The 21,164-nt window shown below is 44.7% G+C and overlaps 1 protein-coding gene across 2 annotated transcripts; it reads left to right on the forward strand.

Moving 5' to 3' along the window:
- Positions 1–1,991: 1,991 nt before the first annotated feature.
- On the forward strand, positions 1,992–17,240 carry LOC103103920 (zinc finger protein 850-like). 2 transcript variants are annotated; one of them, XM_056821186.1, is made up of 2 exons: positions 1,992–2,120; positions 12,263–17,240. In XM_056821186.1, exon 2 carries the CDS (start codon positions 12,595–12,597, stop codon positions 14,521–14,523), a length of 1,929 nt encoding a protein of 642 aa, XP_056677164.1. In that variant the 5' UTR covers positions 1,992–2,120; positions 12,263–12,594; the 3' UTR covers positions 14,524–17,240. The 2 variants fall into 2 exon arrangements, with proteins under 2 accessions (XP_056677164.1, XP_056677163.1); XM_056821185.1 differs by having other exon boundaries at positions 2,025–2,194.
- Positions 17,241–21,164: the final 3,924 nt, after the last annotated feature.

The following is a 21,164-nucleotide window of genomic DNA, read 5'->3' on the forward strand; positions in this document are numbered from 1 at the left end:
TAGGTTTGCATGTAATAAATCTCCTTCCTTCCTTACTCTGAAATGACACTGTGGTTTCCTCCTGCTTGGCTAAACCAAAAATCCCACATCACCTTCATCAAAGGTAGGAACAAAACTAGGGCAAATATAGAACAATATGGACAGTTATTATAGTAGCCTAATAATCCAGAACTAAGGCCAATATAGACATGAAGCTGTGGCACAGAGCAGCCTGACAGTTCTGAATGATAGTACAGGACAGTATAAAACCATTATGAATGATTAACAATACAATATGGTTTGACTGATTGATAATATAAATTTTGCTTAGCTGGTGCTAACTGGCAAGAGGGAAAATTTGAGATTCCCTTATCTCGTATGATTTTACTAACTATTTTGTCTAACTTTTCCTTTAAGAATCTGGATGCCATGTTATTGGTCACATGTGTATTTTGTATTGATATTACTTTATTGCCTATGGTACATTTTAGCAAAAGTTTCCTGTTTATCTCTTTGAATTATACCTATTTTTTGCTTTTGCTTTGATATCATGATTGCTGCCTCCCCCTTTCTTTTCACTTCAGTTTGAGCATTTGTAGATTCTTCTCACTACAGCCCTCTCTGTTTCAAGTGTGCTTTTTGTAAACAACATATTGTTGGATCCTGGTTTTTAATCGATTCTGCTATCTGATTCTATTTTATGGGTGAGTTCATCCCATTCATATTCAGTTATTATTATTAACTGTGTAGTGTCCATTGTCCCATTTTCCTGTTTGTCCTTTTCTCTCTTTTTACCTTTTCCCTCTTCAAGTCTCTTGGTTCTGACCTCCGTTAACCCATACTTCTAGGAGCCCCTCTGCCATCCTCTTATCCTCTCTCCTTTTTACTTCCCTGTAGGGTCATACAGGTTCCTATACTTTCCTGAATGTATATGTAATTCTGACGAAAGTAGGTTTGAGGTGTTGCCTACCATCCCCAGCCCTCCGTCTTTCCTTCCGGTGGGCCTGGGGAAACAGAAGAAGAAATAGGCTCTGACATCCAGTGGAGGCCAGTGAAATGGGAAGAGGCTGGAGGGAGCTTTGAGGGTGGCCCCTGGTGAACCTGTAAGGGAGGAGCCAGAAGAACAAAAGGAGAAAAGATGCCAGTGATCCCCATTCTGCGGAGGCCAGAACTCCGTGAAAGGCCTTGAACACGCGGGTAGACCAGCATGCTGCTCGAAGAAGTGAATGTGACCTCCAGGTCAATGACGCAGGGTACTTAGGGACCGTTACTGCAATCTGACAAGGAAGCTGAATGAGCTCGTGGCGAGGCAGGAGAGGAGAGCAAGCCGGCCAGGAAGGGCAGAGGCCGCTCCTCAGTGGATTTCAGGCCTTTTCCGAGCACGAGGAATTGGGCTGCCCTGGGTTTGGCCCGACTCCGGCTTTCAGTTTGGAAGCAAACGAGGCATTCCGGCGTCTCTCCACACTGACATCCGGAGATTTACTTCCCAAACCCCAAAGAGAGCAGCAGGGGCCCTCTTGAGCCAATCAAAGATGACAAACATTCCCCACGGCTTCTGCTAGTCTCTCCTAGGCGCAGCTTGCTTCCACTCCCTCGGAGACTCCTTTGAGCTGCCTGGGTGGTGGAGGCGGGGAAAAAAAGGCACCAAGGGCGGCCGGATCTTCACCGGTGCCAGCCCCAGCCCCCAGCCCCGAGGCTCCCCACCAGTCAGCCAGCCTCAACAGATAGTCGTTGGCATCGATCGCATGCCGCTCGCCTTTTCATGGCGGCTCCTGTTGAAGTCTCTCTGGGCTTATTCTTGGCCAGTTTTTCGCCGCCCTGCAAAGCGTCCACTTCTAGAACGATGAGGACGACGGAGGATCCTTCTGCAGGTTCTTTACGAGCTTCAAGAACCTCGGCAGCTCAGTCTTTCCTCCATCACAGCCTCCGGCCACAACCTGCTGGGAAAAGTGGACAACCTGTCAAGGCAGCTCCCTGCAGCTCCCCTCACGGCCTGGACTACATTTCCCAGACGGCCCCGCGCCGCCCGCCGCCCAGCGAGAGGGAGGAAGGACGAGACCCGGATACGCGTCACTTCTGCTGACTGCCGCCTCCTGGGCTCGGCTGTAGCCGTCAGGCTGAGCCCCGCGTTTCAGGCCGGGGTGAGTGGAGAAGGCGAGGGGCCGCTGGGTGCTGGCTCTGGAGCCTCGGGGCAGGGAAGGCAGCGTCGGCGCAGGTAGGATGGCGCGTGCGTAATCGGCCCGGGCCCGCCCTTGGGGCGTGGCTCGGCAGCCAATCGGTGGCGCCCTCTTGGGGGCGGGTCAGCCCGGCCTTCCCGAGTCCCCGCCTCCCAGGGTCAGCTCCCCAGTGGCCCAGGCTTCCAAGCGGGACGCGGCATCTCCGCCCCCACCTGCACCCGTCCTCTCCGGGCCAAAGCCTACCTTTGTAGGGGCCCAGCGCGGGCCCCTTCGCCCTCCACCTGCGGGGACTCGGGCAGCTTCGGCTCTGACGGGGGCAGGGCCGCGGGGGATGAAGTGCTCCCTCTTCCCGCCCTCCTCCACCGGGCAGCCCCCCGGGTCTTTTGTGTGTCTCCAGGCGCGAGCTGCCGAAGGAGTGGGGGAGTGCTGCCTGGGGTCTGGGGCAGCCCGGAGAGAATGGCGCCCGGGGCCCGGTCTGGGGCCCTTCCGGGAGGCCCCGAGCCCAGCCCCGTCCCTGACGGGGGGGGGCGCTGGGCGAAGATGGTGGTTCTGGAGGGCCCGGAGGACCCTGATTACGAGGAGAATTCCGACTAATAGTCGTTGGATTCTTCCGTCCCCCGTCGGGCCCGCGGAGCCTCCCCGCCCGATGAGTCCTGGAGCGGCCCTGAGCGGGCGCCCAGGGGCCCCAATGAACTAACCAATGGGCTGCTTCCTGCCCAGGGCCCGGGACGCCGGGTCTGCAGACAGAACTGCGCGCTGTTGTTGGAAGGGCGTCCGAGGGCCGGAAGACTCGGCCCTCTGCCGGTCCGATCTGCCTGGGACTTGGGCCTTTAGGGTCCAGCTTGCTTGCTTATCTCGGGGCTGGCTTAGTTCGGACTGCTGACAGCCGGGGGGCCCGGAGGAGGAGGCAGCTGCAGCTGAGGGGGCGGAGCGTCGGCTTGGGCCCCGGCCAGGAGGAGGCCGGCCCTCCCCCTCCCTTCAGGCCCCGCCTTTCTTTGCCTTGCGACCCGCGCTGGCGGCCCCCTCGGACATTGCGGGACGTGGCGTCCCCTTTACTGCGCAGGAGTGGGGCGGCTGGCCCCTGCCCAGAAGGGATTATGCGAGGACGGGATGCTGGAGCCCTACCGGAACCTGGTGTGCCTGGGTAAGGCCGCCTCTGGGCGAGCACTGCGGGCAGCCCATGGCCTCTCCCCGCCAGCAGGCCAGCAGGCCAGCCGCTTCTCCTTCAGACGCCCCTGGCTCGGCCCCAAAGGGCAAAGGGCTGGGCCTGACCGCGGGGCCAGCTCAGGGCCTCAGCAGGGCCCATTTCCACCAAGCGGGGCTTGCTACATCCAGCCCGCATGTGATTGGCCAGCTGGAGCGAGGAGAAGGGCCTGCGAGAGTCAGCTGAAGCAGACCTTGGGGGCAGCCAGGAGGCAGAGGTGTCCGTCCGTCCGTCCTTCCTTCCTCCCTTCCTTCCTTCCTTCCTCCCTTCCTACCCTCCTTCCTACCCTCCTCCCTCCCTCCCTTCCTCCCTCCCTCCCTCCCTTCCTCCCTTCCTTCCTTCCTTCCTCCCTCCCTTCCTCCCTCCCTCCCTCCCTTCCTCCCTTCCTTCCTTCCTTCCTTCCTTCCTTCCTTCCTTCCTTCCTTCCTTCCTTCCTTCCTTCCTTCCTTCCTTCCTTCCTTCCTTCCTTCCTTCCTTCCTTCCTTCTCTCCCTCTATCTCTCCATTCTTTCTTCTCTTCCTCCCTCCATCTGGCTGTCCATCCTTCCTTTCCTCCCTCCCCCTCCCCTTCATCTCTTTTTTGCCTCTTCTGAGAATTTGAAGAAAACAGGCATGAGGATGTCCCTGGGGCTTCTAGATCTTCTTTTGTTCTTTGCTGACTTTTACCAATCTTCCCAGCCCCCTCCTCTCCTCTGCCCTGCCCTTGCCACCTCCAATGTGGTAGTGACTGCTGGGGGTCTGCCTGCCCTCATCCCCCTTCTCTGGTCTGTTTTCCATTCAGGTGCCAAGTGTCCCACTTCCTCTGTAGACTCCAGGGGCTCCCTGCCCCCCAGGGCACTCCCCACTCCCCAAATTATCTTCTCTTTGTTCTGTCCAGAGCCTGCCTCTGTACATCATCTCTCATGGCAGTGTGAGCACTCCTGGAGGGCAGAGCCTCGGCTTTTTGCTGTTTTTTTTTTGCTTTTTTTTAAGAATTTAAATTTAGGTTTTTTGCTAAATAGGAGAGTTCTAAAGTGATATTGTGGATCCGATTTTAAAACATTATAGCTTAAGTCAAAATGACTTGTAGTAGCTTCATTTACAAAGAGGTGGAAAGAGTGGAAGTGGAAATGCAGATCAAGAGACAGAAAGTGCTGCCTAGCTACAAATACCCTAAGTTTAATCCTAATGTCTTCAGACTGCAAATGCAAATGTGAAAGCGAATCTCACCAGAATCCAAAGTTCTAATTAGCAAGACTGAAGAGCCAGGAGATGCTGAAGAATCCACTGAGAACCTTCAGTACACAGGAGGCTAAGACAGCCAAGAATCCAACCAGAACTCACGCTGAAGGGAGTGGCCCACTCACCGCAGCACCATCACGCAGAGAAGGTCTCCTCACTGAAGAACCAAGGAAGGAACCACTACAATCACCACCTCGAGGCAATGCAGGATTCAGGGAAAGAGTCTCCTCCTTCAGGCTGGCTCAACAATGCAGAGAGTGACTGAATCCTTGAGTTGGCCTTTTAAAGCAGTTTTCTTGAGGTCACTTCCTGTCACTCCCCCACTTTACAGGAAGTAATCACAGTCTTTCAATTTGCCCAGCACTGTCCAAGGGGGATTGCAGTAGCCTTACTTTGTGTCAAGTAGGGGTACTTTAAGTTCTTGCTTTGTTTAGCTAAAAATAGACAAGAGGAGAGTTAATCCTATATTCATATCCTGTCACTCACTACCCAACCCAAGGTAGACCCTAGTGGTGCTTGTTGATTGGCCTTTAAGGAAAACTAGCAGAGCCAAGGGCCTTGTCTGGGGGAGGTTCCTCCATCCTGGCGGGTCATCGTTGCCCTTTAGCATCACCCTTGTGAGGCTTTCCACTTCTGTGCTTGGTATTCTGGGTGCTCTGACTCATCAGTGTCTTCCCATTTTTCTGACACCTCATCCCTTTCTGAGCACTCATGCAGAGGAGACACTCCATCCCATTCTCAGCCCTGCAGAGGTTCTGGAATCTCCCCGATTTGCTGTTGCCTGAGGTGGGGGAACCCATGGCTACCAACCCTGCCCACCCCAGAGGAGGCCCCACTTCAGGGCTGTCCCACTTCCGTCAGACTCTGAGAGGAGGCTGGGGGCCAGTTAGGGCCCGTCCTGCCGTCCTGCCTTCTGGGGATGAACTGCTTGTCCTCATGTTTGCTTGTGTTTCCCTCACGATAATCCCAGCTCTCTGAAGTCCTGTTTTGTCATCGGCCAATGCCTGCCAGCTCTTCTGCTGCTGGGTCCCCTTCCTCCATCATGGCTCAGTGTGGTGCCCCCTCACTGGATACTCGCTTAGTTTTGAGAGAGAGCATTTGCTAGCAAGGGGCTCTTCCTCTTTAGCCTCTGGGGGGGGGGGCGTGGACCATTGAGTAACTTCCCTCTTATAGTCCTATGTTTTTTCAGAACTGTTGAGTCATTTTATGGCTTTGGCCCCCCCCTCGGCTGGGGCCATCTTCCCTCGGGACCCCAGCACCCACCACATCCATCTTAGAAGTGTTGCAGGTCACTGGCACCGTGAAACGCTGGCCTCAGCACTGCTCTGATGGGGGGCAGCTTTGCTTAGGCTGATGATTCTTTCAGAAAACATTCATGTCCTTTGAATACTATGGTGGAATGGCACTTGGCCTTGTCAGGGGGTGTCTTTTACTTATGTATCTTGGGAAATAGACGCCACTTATCAGGGGCTCAGAAAGAAAGTATTTTTCCCCTTTGCCTTGTTTCCAGCAACATTGACTTGCTGCAAAAGCCTTTACATTGAGGTGATCATTCTATCATTTATGATCCTTGTTTGTCCCTTATTTGGTGACAACTAACCAAAGTTGTGGGTGCCATTTTTCTCTTGTTGGCCTGTTGGGTTTTGATTGGGTCACTTTCTGGCTTATTATGTTGCAATCATAATACCCATTATGGTTTTCAGGTGTTCTACAAATATTATTAGATCCTAACCACAAACCTAGTAGATAGAGGCTGTTAGTACATATGGGGAAACTAAGGTAGACAGCAGTGAAGTGACTTGCCTAAAGTCACACAGCTAGGAAATGTCTGAGGCAGGTTTTGAACCTAGTACTTCCTGATGCTAACAGGCTTGCTAGGTCCTCAAGCAGCCTTTAAGTTATATGGTATAGTAAGCTGGTTTAAACCCATTTTTCACCAAATTGCCTCTCAGTTCCCCAGAAGTTCTTTTGAGCCCTTTGTTCAGTCAACAAGCACTTATTAAGACCAAGCACCATGGTAAGATCTGGGGATACCAAGAAAGACACAATGGTGCTGCCTGCTCTCAGGGAGCTGCCAGTCTAACAGGAGATTATGAGAATGCATATCTTGCAGATACATTGGGAGATAGACAACATTCTAGTGGGGTCACTCATAAAGTCCTTACAAAGAAAGTGGGATTTCAGCTGGATCTTGAAGCCCAAGGGCAGAGGACAAGAGGGAGAGCACTCCAGGCATGAGGGCCAGGCAGGGCAAAGGCAGGAGAGGGGGAAGATACAGACTTTTTAGAGGCCTGGATACGGAAGGAGGCAGAAATGGCCAGCTTGCAAAGAGGTTTAAGTGCCAAGCAGGGAATCTTAGATTTGATCCAGAGTTTTTGTGAAGTAGTGACATGGCCAGACCTACACCGTAGGGGGTAGGACCAAGATGGTGGAGTGGTAGAAAGATGTACACCCAGCTCCTTCAAGATGATTTCTCCACAGAGACATATAAAATGTACCAGATTAAGTCCCATTGAGGCAATCCAAGGGGAATAGTCCCTGGGAGGTGTTTTCTAGGTCATCTCGGTATAAAGAGTGAAATTATGGCTGAGACTGAATGTATAATTTAGGTCACCAAGGGTTTTATTTATAAAAATCCTAATGAAAAACCCAAATAATAAAATATCCAAGTCAGTTGCCAAATTTTATGGTGATTTAATTGATATAGTGGAGAAGATTAAGAAGAAAGGAGAAGGAAAGGGTGAAGGATTTCTCCCTCCCCCTGACTGATACTGGACGGGAAGATTAGAAGATCTGGAAAGTAAGGGTTTGGAGTGTGAAAGAGGAAGGAATCAACCTGAACTCCAAAAGGAGCTCAGCTGAGATGCCTGAATCAGGTCAAGGATAAAACTCACTGCCAAAACCCAGACAAATAACTGCCACCACTCCCAAGATGTTGGAACGCCTAGCACACTGCCAACCAGAGTTGCCTCTCCAGAGAAAGAGAAAGAGAAAGAGGCAGGAAGTGATGTGCCTCATATGGACGTTTTTACATTACTTTTCTGTGTCTCATCTGTACCAATGAGGACTTAGCTTGACTTGGGACAGCCCAGAGGTCTGTCCTTTTTTTGCACATATCTGTTGAAGGCCATCTCCTCAGATAATTAAATCTTGAGTTTGATGCAGACCTTCAAAATCTTATTAAACTGAGTGGGGTGGAGAATGTAGAGTATCCAAGACCTGATTCTGTTATTCCAAGTATCTCCATTGTTATTGATCAGGAAATAGCTAAATCAGATCTTCTAAAGAATGATCTGATTAGGGTGGAATAGTTTTAAAATTCACACTGGAGAGACAGGAGATGTCTAGGGACATAAAGTGTAGAGTCTGGACCAGAGCCTACCAATGAGGTGTTCCAGTAGTCAGAGCTAGAGAGGAGACAAGGCTTTACCCAAGGGCAAGCTGTCCCAGGTGGGTTGTGATCCAACTTTGCCCCCAATCACATCATTTTGGGAGCCCCAAAAGCTCAAGGATTCCTGAGATCATGGACTCTACAGCACTCAGTACCCCCAAGGCGGTAGCAGAAGAACCTGATGGGACAAGATTTTAGCCTGGACACCCCCCCCCCAGGAAGTGTGCAGAGCCCAGCCCTAACCCAATTCTAAAGTTGAAGTAGGCTGGAAAAATGAAAATACACTACAAAAAAAGAATCTCGTAGGGATCTATTACAGTGAGAAAGAGACTCCAGACAAGCCCAGAAGAGAATGGCTCTAAAGACATGTAGAGGCATAGCCTCAAGCAAAGAAAAAATAAAACTGCCTGTGCACAAGTTCAATCAAAATTCCCAGAAGAGATGAAGTGGATTAAAGTAAGAGTTAATGTTTAAGTTAAAAACCAAATGAGAGTGCTAGAGGGAAAACTGGAAAAAGAAATGAAAGCTGTGGGAGAAAGATTTGAAAAGAAAAATGATCAGCTTGGAATAAAAGGAATAAAATATTGCTTAAGAAAAAACCCCCATGAAAAAATCTTCATAAAAACCTCTGACAAAGGTTTAATTACTCAAATTTACAAAGAACTAAATCAATTGTACAAAAAAACCAAGCCATTCTCCAATTGATAAATGGGCAAGGGACATGGACAGGCAGTTCTCAGCCAAAGAAATCAAAACTATTAATAAGCACATGAAGAAGTGTTCTAAATCTCTTATAATCAGAGAGATGCAAATCAAAACAACTCTGAGGTATCACCTCACACCTAGCAGATTGGCTAACATGACAGCAAAGGAAAGTAATGAATGCTGGAGGGGATGTGGAAAAAAGGACACTAATTCATTGCTGGTGGAGTTGTGAATTGATCCAACCATTCTGGAGGGCAATTTGGAACTATGCCCAAAGGGTGATAAAAGACTATCTGCCCTTTGATCCAGCCATAGCACTGCTGGGCTTGTACCCCAAAGATATAATAAGGGAAAAGACTTGTACAAGAATATTCATAGCTGCGCTCTTTGTGGTGGCAAAAAATTGGAAAATGAGGGGATGCCCTTCAATTGGGGAATGGCTGAACACATTGTGGTATATGTTGGTGATGGAATACTATTGTGCTAAAAGGAATAATAAAGTGGAGGAGTTCCATGGAGACTGGAACAACCTCCAGGAAGTGATGCAGAGCGAGAGGAGCAGAACCAGGAAAACATTGTACACAGAGACTGACACACTGTGGTATAATCGAACGTAATGGACTTCTCCATTAGTGGCAATGCAGTGATGCTGAACAATGTGCAGACTTCTAGGAGAAAAACACTATCCACAAGCAGAGGACAAATGGTGGGAATAAAAACATGGAGGAAAAGCAACTGCTTGACTACAGGGGTTGAGGGGATATGACTGAGGAGAGATGCTAAATGAACACTCTAGTGCAAATACCAACAACATGGAAATGGGTTTGGATTGAGGACACATGTGATACCCAGTGGAATCACGCATCGCCAATGGGAGGGGTGGGGGGAGGGGGGAGGAAAAGAAAATGATCTTTGTCTCTAATGAATAATGTTTGGAAATGATCAAATAAAATATTGTTAGAAAAAAAAGAACCCCCCCCAATAATGAGAAATGAACAAATTGGGGACTTGGAAGAGTTGCAGAGGGACTGGACCCACTGCTAGGCTCTCTCCCCGGACAGAGGTCTCAGTTCTGATGTAGCTGTTCCACATGGCCTCCAAAGAATTTTGGGGATTCAGGCTGGTGCCCCACACATTATGGGCACTTCTTAAATGCTCTTGCTAGCCATACATGGTAAATTGTCTATCTTTGGCATCTATACTTACTCTGAGTTGGGGCCTCTTTAAAAGATATGAAAAAGGGGACAGCTCAGTAGCTCTGTGGATTGAGAGCCAGGCCTAGAGACAGGAGGTCCTAGGTTCAAATCTGGCCTCAGACACTTCCCAGCTGTATGACCCTGGACAAGTCACTTAACCCCCATTGCCTAGCCCTTACCACTCTTTTGCCTTGGAAGTGATACACAGAATTGATTCCAAGGTAAGGTTTTTTTTTGTTTTTTAAAAGACCTGAAAAAATTCTGATCTCCTGTGGTAAGCCCACAGGTGGGGGGCACAAGCCAATAGTGAGTGATTAGTCCTCTGGTGTAATATTCGAGGCTATTCCAGATACCCTTCCTTTTGTTCTTTCTAGCCTGAAAACTGATGATTCTAGGCAATCTCATTGATTTTCTAAGACTTAATATCCTGGGAAATAGTTTATGGTTTCTTCCCATTTCCTTTTCTTCTTAGTTTTATTTTTATTAACCATCCTCATTGCTCTGTTCTCTAGATATTTCACTTCTTTTTTTTTTAAAATAAACCCTTACCTTCCATTTTGGAGTCAATACTGTGTATTGGCTTCAAAGCAGAAGAGTGGTAAGGGCTAGGCAATGGGGGTCAAGTGACTTGCCCAGGGTCACACAGCTAGGAAGTGGCTGAGGCCAGATTTGAACCTAGGACCTCCCCTCTCTAGGCCTGGCTCTCAATCCACGGAGCTACCCAGCTGCCCCCTAGATATTTCATTTCTTTGTACATTTCTTCAAAGTCTTTCTCCAGGGAAATAATTTCTTGCCTTGTTACCTTGGGCTATTCTGTACTGTAGTACTTCTTCTGGAATTCATCTTTGTCAGGTGTATAGTTTCCATAATCTTGTCCTGATTGCTTTGGGCTAATTTCCCTCGAATTCTCTTCTACTCTTGACTGCCTCTCCCCAACTTATCCATTCAATTGCCAGATGTTGGGGTCCTGCTTTTTGTTTTAACCTTTACATCATTGTTTGTCTATGTCCCATTCTCAGCAGTGGGCACATCACGCCTGGACTATTACAATAACTGCTGATGGTTCCCCTGCCTCCAGGCTCCTTCCACACCCACTAATCTGGCAAAGTAGTTTCCTGAATGCACAGCCCTTACGATGGGAGTACTTTTCTTAATAAACTTCAGTCAGGCCAGGATAAAATATAAGCTCCAATCAGCTTTTAAAGGCCTCTACAACCTGCCCCCCAATTCATTTTTAACCTCATTTTGTCATTTTCCTTCCCATACTCTTTGGTTCAGCCAAACCAGCCTCCTTGCTGTTATTTAACATGCGACATTCCTTCTGTTTCCATGCATTTGTACAGTCTGTCCCTTCTGCCTAAAATGTCCATCCTTCTTCCCTCTGCCTCATAATCTCTTGTTTCCTTCCAAGCTCTGGTCAAGGGATATCTTCATGAAGCCTTCCCTGATCTCTCCCTTCCCTCCCCCCCCAACTACTATTGCCTCCTTCCTTGGGCCAATGTCCTGGGTTCAAATCTGACCTCAGACACTCCTAGTTTGTGACCCTAGGCAAGTTACTTAATCCTAATTGCCTACTCTTTATGGATTTTCTGCCTTGGAACTAATACTTAATATTGAGTCTAAGACAAAAGGAAAGGTCTTTTTTGGCCTTTGTTTTCCCTTACAGGGATATGGGAACTGGCTTTAGGAGTCTAAAAGGCTGTTATAAAGAGAAGGAATTAACTTATTCCGCTTGAACTCAGAAGGCACAATCAGGAGCAGTTGGGGATCGGGAGGGCAAAAGAGGCAAATTTAGGTTTGACCTCAGCAAAAGATTCTTTATAGTTAGATTCCAAAGTGGAATAAGCTGCCTGTGGAGGTAATATAATAAGTTCGATCTTATTGGAAGTCATAAAGCAATACCTGGATGACCAATTGTAAAGAGTCCTTTTGAGGGGATTCTTTTTTCAGGTATAGGTTGGACCAGATGGCAGCTAAAGTCCCATTTTTGAAAAGTTTATAATGCATTCTTTGATCCTCTTCTTTTACCTAATAAAGCAGAAAACCATAACATCATTTTTAGCTTTCTTCACCAGCTTCAGCTCTTTCTTAGAATGTTTTTGTATTTTATCTACACCTAGGAAGCACAGTAGATGGGGGAACCTAGATCATGAAGTTGATAGCATTTCAGCCTTGGAGTCAGGAAGATTCATTTTCCTAAATTCAGATCTGTCCTCAGACCCTTGCTAACTGGGTGGTCCTGGGCAAATCACTTAACCTTGTTTGTATTAGTTCCTCGTCTGTAGAAAATGATCTGAAGGAAATGGCAATCTATCTAGCCACTTCAATTTTTCTACTACATATACAACTTTGGGAGCATGGGAATTTATATATTTTTAATTTTTTTTCAGATCATGAAAGCAGTGAAAGCCAGGAGTCAACATTAAAGCAAGGCCTTTCCATAAAAGAGTCATCCCAAGAAAGACTCCAAAGGGATACTTCCTATGGATCCAAGTTGAGAGAAACTTGGAAATGTTATATCATATTAGAGGGAGAGCAGGAAAAGGAGAAATATTCTGGACAAGAAAAAACCACCCAAAGGAAAACTCTCAGCAAAGTGAGAGGCCAACAATATAATAAATGTGGAAGAAGCTTCAGTTTAGATCCATTCCTTTTCCAACAACAGAGAGTATTCATAAAGAAGAGTCTTCATATACATAATATACATATAAAAAGCTTTAGGATGTATTCAGACTTAAGGAAATATAATAGAATTTACTCAAAGAAGATATTTTCTAAGTATAAAAATGAATGTCAGAAACCATTCAGTTATAGTTCAGATCTGTTTGAATTTCAAAAAATTCATGCTACAGAGAAACCTTATGATTGTAATGAATGTGGGAAGGCCTTCCGCCAGAGCACACAACTTAGAATACATCAGAGAATTCATACTGGGGAGAAGCCTTATGAATGTAATGAATGCAGGAAAGCTTTCAGCCAGAGCTCACAGCTTTTACAACATCAGAGAATTCATAGTGGAGAGAAGCCTTATGAATGTAATTACTGTGGGAAGGCCTTCCGCTGGAAGTCACAACTTATTCAGCATCAGAGAATTCATACTGGAGAGAAACCTTATAAATGTAATGAATGTGGGAAGGCCTTCCACCAAAGCACAGTACTTATTCAACATCAGAGAATCCATACAGGAGAGAAAGCTTATGAATGTAATGAATGTGGAAAGTCCTTTCACTGGAGCACACAGCTTATTGTACATGTGAGAATTCATACTGGAGAGAAACCTTATAAATGTAATGAATGTGGGAAAGCCTTCCGACGAAGCTCACAGCTTACTGAACATCAGAGAATTCATACTGGTGAGAAACCTTATCAATGTAATGAATGTGGGAAAACCTTCCGCCAGAGCTCACAGTTGAACCGACATCAGACAGTTCATACTGGAGAGAAACCTTATATGTGTAATGAATGTGGGAAAGCCTTCCATCAGAGTACAGGGCTTACTCAACATCAGACAATTCATACTGGAGAGAAACCTTACGAATGTAACGACTGTGGGAAAGCATTTAGCCTGAGCACAAGACTTACAGTACACCAGAGAATTCATACTGGAGAGAAGCCATATAAATGTAATGAATGTGGGAAAACCTTTCGTCAGAGTGCAGGACTTACTCAGCATCAGACAATACATACTGGAAAGAGAGCTTATGAGTGTAATGAATGTGGGAAAGCTTTCCGACAAAACTCACAGCTTACTCGACATCAGGTAATCCATACTGGCGAGAAACCCTATGAATGTAACAAATGTGGAAAGACCTTCTGTCAAAGCTCACAGCTTACACAACATCAAATAATTCATACTGGTGAGAAACCTTATGGATGTAACGAATGTGGAAAAACCTTTCGCCAGAGCTCACAGCTTACTCGGCATCAAATAATACATACAGGAGAGAAGCCCTATGAATGTAATGAATGTGGGAAAGCTTTTCGGCGGAGCACAGAGCTTATTCGACATCAGATAATTCATACTGGAGAGAAGCCTTATGAATGTAGTGAATGTGGGAAGGCTTTCCGCCGAAGCACAGGACTAGCTGAACATCAAAGAATTCATACTGGAGAGAAACCCTATGAATGTAATGAATGTGGGAAGGCCTTCCGTCTGAGCATTGGACTTACTGAACATCAGAGAAATCATACTGGTGAGAAACCCTATGAATGCATTGAATGTGGGAAGGCTTTCACCCTAAGCACACAACTTAATCGACACCAGAGAATTCACACTGGAGAGAAACCTTATGAATGCAATGAATGTGGGAAAACCTTTCGACAGAGAGCTCACCTTACTCAACATCAAACAGTTCACACTGGGGAAAAACCTTATGAATGTAATGAATGTGGAAAGACCTTTAGCAGAAGTACAGGACTTACTGAACATCTGAGAATTCATACTGGAGAGAAACCATATCAATGTATTGATTGTGGAAAGACTTTCAGATTGAGCACAGGACTGGCTGAGCATCAGAGAATACATAGTGGAGAAAAACCATACGCTTGTAATGAATGTGGGAAAGCCTTTAGCCTAAGCAAGCACCTTACTCAGCATTACAGGATTCACACTGGAATGAAACCTTATGAAGGTAAAGCTTTAGGAATATAATAAAGTATGAAACATTTCAGCTAGATTATACATGGAATATTAGAGGATTCCAGGGAAAGGAAAACCTTATGGATGAATTAAATCTTTCCTATCTTGAGTCCTCAGCTACTTCCCTTTTCTAATCCTCATACTTATAATGGATGATTTATGCTTTTAATTTACTGAGAATATTGTGATAATCTTATTGGAATTTGCTCCTTTAATTCCATTCTTAATTGGGCTTAAACTCTTTCTTCCTTACTAGTGTCACAGAAGAGATCTCCCTTTTTTATTAAAGCCAGTTCCTACGCCTGTGCTTTTGACTCCATCACCTCCTGTTTACTCCGGGGACTTTTTCCAGGAACCTTATCTTCTCTGACATGTGTCTCAAACCTGTCCTGTACACTGGCTCTTTCCCAGCTGACTACAAGACAAAGCCAGGTCTTCCCAGTTTACTGGGGACCTAATCAAGCTACTATCTTACCTTTTTTCCTCCCTTTCACTGCCAAATTCATTTAAAAAGGTGTCAAAAGTCAATAGTAATAATTGACATTGTAGTGTTTTAAAGATTATAGAGTGCTTGATAGATGTAATCCACACCAATATGGTGAAATAAGCCGACTGTTATTAGCCCTATTTTTGAGATGAAGTTGTGGAAGCTTAAATAGGTTCAGTGAATTGCCCACTTTCACACAGCTGTTATACCTCATCCTTCATCACTCACCATCTTAACATCATACAATCTGGACCAACTCTACTGGAATAGCTTTGACTAACTCTCCAAGGATCATAAGATAAACAAACACACTGGTCTTTTTTATTCAATGTGAATCCTCCGTAACTATTTGACATAGTTGTTTGCCTTTTCCTTCTAGATAATCTCTGTATCCTTTCCATTGAGATATATGTCTTTGGTTAACAGTAATGACTCCCATCCACATTGTGTGTTTGAGGTTTAAGTTGGCGGTGCAAGTATTATTACTCCCATTTTGCAAATGAGGAAACTGGCGCTGAGAAGCTAAGTCATTTCCCCTTGGTCTAACAGCTTGGAGTGCCTGATTGCGAGGCGGGGGTTTTAGTGGACTTGCAAATTCAATATAAGTCAACTATAAGATGACAACTAAAAGAACTAATGTAATCTCAGGCTGTATTGAGAGAGATGAAATAGTCAGTACTTCAGAATGGAGAGGCCCCCAGTTCTCTGTCTTGACCCATCTACATATAGAGTATTGCATTTAATTCCGGGCACCTTAGTTAGGAAGGTTGTCGATTAACAGGAGTGCCCAGAAAAAAGTAACCGCACTGATGAATGACTTTGAGTCCTTGCCTTATGAGGATTGGTTCAAGGAACAGGCGATGTTTAGTTTGAAGAAAGTTGATGGAAGGACATGAGAGCTGTCTTCAAGAATTTGAAAGGCTGTCATGTAGACGAGGAATTTGATTTGTTCTGGTTGGTTCCAAAGGTTGGAATTAAGATATAGAGTCACATGTAGGGTTGATATAAGGAAGAACTTAAAATTGGAGTAATCTGCAGGTGGAAAGGACTGCTTTGGGAGTTAGTGGCTTCCTTTTCATTGGGGATCTCCAAGCAGAGGCTGGATGACTGTCACTTTTCAGGCACATAGTGGAAAGAATTGTTTTGGGGCTATAGAATGGACAGATATCTCTGAGGTTCCTTCCAGTTGTGAAGATCTATAATTGTGCAAAGGCTTCCCTCTTTAGAGGTTTCTGCCAAAGGTTACATGCCCACCTTTACAGCATAATAATAATAGACTTTATGTAGCACCCACTGTGTGCCAGACACTGTTCTAAGCACTTTACAAATATTAATTTATTTGGCCTTCATAATAGCCTTGGGAGGGAGGTGCCAGGTGCCAGGTAAACAAATGTTTCTTGAAAGAAAAGACCAGTTGTCGTAAATGACCACTTGAAAGATGGTTCATTCTTAATCAGAACCTTAGATTAAAGCTATCATGGACATACAGTATCATCTATCAAACTAACAAAATTTATTCAAAATGATAAATTCTAATAAGGGCAGTTAGGAAGCACAGTAGATATGGTGCTAGGTCCGGAGTCAGGAAAACCTAAGTTCAAGTCCAACCTCGGACTCTAGCTATGTGACCCTGGGTAAGTCACTTAACTTCGACTGCCTCAGTTTCCTCATCTGTAAAATGATCTGGAGAAGAAAATGGCAAACCACTCCAGTATCTTTGCCAAAAACAACTGAAAAACAAGAAATTCCAAAAATGCTATGGCCATAAAGTAATAGGCACACAGTTACATTGGCTGGGGAGCTGAAGATAGGGTCTGTCTTCTGAAAAGTTTGTTTAGCATGAGCCATAGAACCATCCAGTCCTCTTTGGCCCAGTAACTTGCCTATGAAGACCCATCAACTTTGAGGATGCTTGTGGTGGGTGGTGGTGAGGTGGGAGGACTCCTGCTCCTAGAAAATGATTCTTTGAAATGCAATTCATAAGAATAAAAGCCCTAGAAACAACCCTTATGTCCAAGGATTAGGGAAGCGTCAGGGCCAACCAGCACATGACTATGTGACCTACCGTGATGCTATGAGGAAATTAGGGGAAAAGAAAGAGAATCTAAATAGCAATGTACACCCTGACAGTTCTGTAAATAAGAGCAACACAATCCAGACAAATGTGCAGAAGCAAAGAGGCCATTTGTGATACTTGAGCAATATCAAGACTTTAAAAATAAATGATTTCGTGTATGAACAATCACTCTTGCATTGTGTTTTGTCAATAAGTGTAGAATAAAATTGGTTTTCCATTGTGGAAAAGTGAAATGAAGGAAGCCTGCAAACAGAGGCAAGGGGATTGCAAGTTTGCAGAGCTGTCAGTCAAGGTGCATTCTGGAAGAGAATGACACCGGGAAGAAGCAGTTGAAAAGAGATTCAAAATTGTCTGGAAAGACTTCTTCTGGCTCTCTTTCTCTTGGCTCTTGGCACTTAGAGATTGCTGAATCTTTCTCTCCTGACACCTGGAAGATGCTGACTTTTCCTTTGGCCCTTGATTGTTATTGACTTTTCCTTCTAGAAGAACTCAAAGATCTTCAACCCTGCCAGCCCTGTTTTTTCATCTAGGACTTTATAATTTTATTCTCTGGTTAAGAATACTAAGATCATGGTACTGATTCCAAAGCCAGGCAGGCCAAAAACAGAGAAAGAAAACTATAGACAAATCTCCCTAATGAATATAGATGCAAAAATCTTAAATAGGATACTAGCAAAAAGACTCCAGCAAGTGATCAGAAGGGTCATCCACCATGATCAAGTAGGATTTATACCAGGGATGCAGGGCTGCTTCAATATTAGGAAAACTATCCACATAATTGACCACATCAACAAGCAAACCAGCAAGAACCACATGATTATCTCAATAGATGCAGAAAAAGCCTCTGACAAAATACAACATCCATTCATGTTAAAAACACTAGAAAGCATAGGAATAGAAGGGTCATTCCTAAAAATAATAAACAGTATATATCTAAAACCAACAGCTAATATCATCTGCAATGGGGATAAACTAGATGCATTCCCAATAAGATCAGGAGTGAAACAAGGATGCCCATTATCACCTCTATTATTTGACATTGTATTAGAAACACTAGCAGTAGCAATTAGAGAAGAAAAAGAAATTGAAGGCATCAAAATAGGCAAGGAAGACACCAAGTTATCACTCTTTGCAGATGACATGATGGTCTACTTAAAGAATCCTAGAGATTCAACCAAAAAGCTAATCGAAATAATCAACAACTTTAGCAAAGTTGTAGGATACAAAATAAACCCACATAAGTCATCAGCATTCCTATATATCTCCAACACATCTCAGCAGCAAGAACTAGAAAGAGAAATCCCATTCAAAATCACCTTAGACAAAATAAAATACTTAGGAATCTATGTGCCGAGACAAACACAGGAACTATATGAACATAACTACAAAACACTCTCCACACAACTAAAACTAGACTTGAGCAATTGGAAAAACATTAACTGCTCATGGGTAGGATGAGCCAATATAATAAACATGACCATCCTACCCAAACTTATCTATTTAGTGCTATACCCATTGAACTTCCAAAAATTTTTTTTACTGAATTAGAAAAAACCATAACAAAGTTCATTTGGAAGAACAAAGGATCAAGGATATCCAGGGAAATCATGAAAAAAATACAAAGGAAGGGGGCCTTGCAGTCCCAGATCTCAAACTATATTATAAAGCAGCAGTCATCAAAACAATTTGGCACTGGCTAAGAGACAGAAAGGATCAGTGGAATGGACTTGGGGTAAGTGACCTCAGCAAGACAGTCTATGACAAACCCAAAGACCCCAGGTTTTGGGACAAAAATCCACTATTTGACAAAAACTGCTGGGAAAACTGGAAGACAGTGTGGGAGAGATTAGGTTTGGATCAACACCTCCCACCCTACACCAAGATAAACTCAGAATGGGTGAATGACTTAAACATAAAGAAGGAAACCATAAGTAAATTGGGTAAACACAGAATAGTATACATGTCAGACCTTTGGGAAGGGAAAGCTTTTAAAACCAAGCAAGACATAGAAAGAGTCACAAAATATAAAATCAATAATTTTGATTACATCAAATTAAAAAGGTTTTGTACAAACAAAATCAATGTAAATAAAATTAGAAGGGAGGCAACAAATTGGGAAACAATCTTCATAGAAACCTCTGACAAAGGTTTAATTACTCAAATTTACAAAGAGCTAAATCAATTGTACAAAAAAACCAAACCATTCTCCCATTGATAAATGGTCAAGGGACATGGATAGGCAGTTCTCAGATAAAGAAATCAAAACTATTAATAAGCACATGAAGAAGTGTTCTAAATCTCTTATAATCAGAGAGATGCAAATCAAAACAACTCTGATGTATCACCTCACAGCCAGCAGATTGGCTAACATGACAGCAAAGGAAAGTAATGAATGCTGGAGGGGATGTGGCAAAGTGGGGACATTAATTCATTGCTGGTGGAGTTGTGAACTGATCCAACCATTCTGGAGGGCAATTTGGAATTATGCCCAAAGGGCGATAAAAGACTGTCTGCCCTTTGATCCAGCCATAGCACTGCTGGGCTTGTACCCCAAAGATATAATAAGGGAAAAGACTTGTACAAGAATATTCATAGCTGCGCTCTTTGTGGTGGCAAAAAATTGGAAAATGAGGGGATGCCCTTCAATTGGGGAATGGCTGAACACATTGTGGTATATGTTGGTGATGGAATACTATTGTGCTAAAAGGAATAATAAAGTGGAGGAGTTCCATGTGAACTGGAACAACCTCCAGGAAGTGATGCAGAGCGAGAGGAGCAGAGCCAGGAGAACATTGTACACAGAGACTAATACACTGTGGTATAATCGAACGTAATGGACTTCTCCATTAGTGGCAATGCAATGTCCCTGAACAATCTGCAGGGATCTAAAAACACTATTCATAAGCAGAGGACAAACTGTGGGAGTAAAAACACTGATGAAAAGCAACTGCCTGAATACAGAGGTTGAGGGGACATGACAGAGGAGAGACTCTAAATGAACACTCTAATGCAAATTCCAACAACAGGGAAATGAGTTTGGATCGAGGACACATGTGATACCCAGTGGAATCACGCATTGCCAATGGGAGGGGTGGGGGGAGGGGGGGAGGAAAAGAAAATGATCTTTGTCTCTAATGAATAATGTTTGAAAATGACCAAATAAAATAATGTTTAAGAGAAAAAAAAAGAATACTGAGATCAGGGAAACCTTTAACCTTCTCTCCCATCCAAATACCCTTCCTTCCCGCCCTTAAATAAACCTCTATTCCAATAAGTAAAGAGTGAGTGAATTATATATCAAACAAAAATCAAACAACTTACTCATTACTGGACTTCAATTGGACTCCGTTTGAAACCTAACTGAAAGTGGGAGGGAGAGGCTGGAGGGAGGCAGAGTCTGAGTCCTCAACTTCCCATTGGTCTGTAGGGTTGCCCATCAATTTTACAGTGTCACAAAATATTTAAAGAAGTAGTCCCCTAATACACCATTAAAGATGGAATGTTTAATTGGAAAATTCAGGATGATGCCAGCTTTGAAGGACAAGGAGAGGAGAGGGCCCCATGCTGTTTTCACAATGCTGCTGGCTGGTTCTCTTATTGTTATCAATTCCATGTAATGAATATTATTAAGTACCTTTTATGTGAAAGGCCCAATCCTTAGTGATGTTGACCCTGAGGTTATTAGGAAATGCTAAAGGTGTGTGCTTTGGGGGTTGCCTGGTCCCTGGGTGAGGCCTTGATTCATCAGTGTCTGCTTTGTTCCTACCACCTTCAGTGCAGTTTACTGGACTTTCCTCAGCCTCTCTTCCATTAGTATAGATTCAAGCGAAGGAAAAGAGACATGGTGGGTGGGGTGCCAACAAAAGATGGGGCTTTCTTTAGGAAATGACTATTTGGGGAGTGTTTCCTTCCCTAGAAATATAGTCATGTCTCCCCCTCCCCTTGTTTAAAAAACCCTCACTTGATCTTGCCATTCCTTTTACAATCCCTAACCATCTTCCCCTACATTTCTGCCTTTGGGGGCAGAACGCCTTGGTCTATAATACATGCCTTCTCTCTTATTCACTTCTTAACTGTCTACAGTCTAGC

This window comes from Monodelphis domestica, chromosome 3 (assembly GCF_027887165.1).
Source record: "Monodelphis domestica isolate mMonDom1 chromosome 3, mMonDom1.pri, whole genome shotgun sequence".
NCBI classification, from domain to species: Eukaryota; Metazoa; Chordata; class Mammalia; order Didelphimorphia; family Didelphidae; genus Monodelphis; species Monodelphis domestica.

Excerpts from the sequence above, each read along its gene's own strand:
- LOC103103920 (XM_056821186.1), top strand. The coding sequence starts at position 12,595 with ATGTATTCAGACTTAAGGAAATATAATAGAATTTACTCAAAGAAGATA.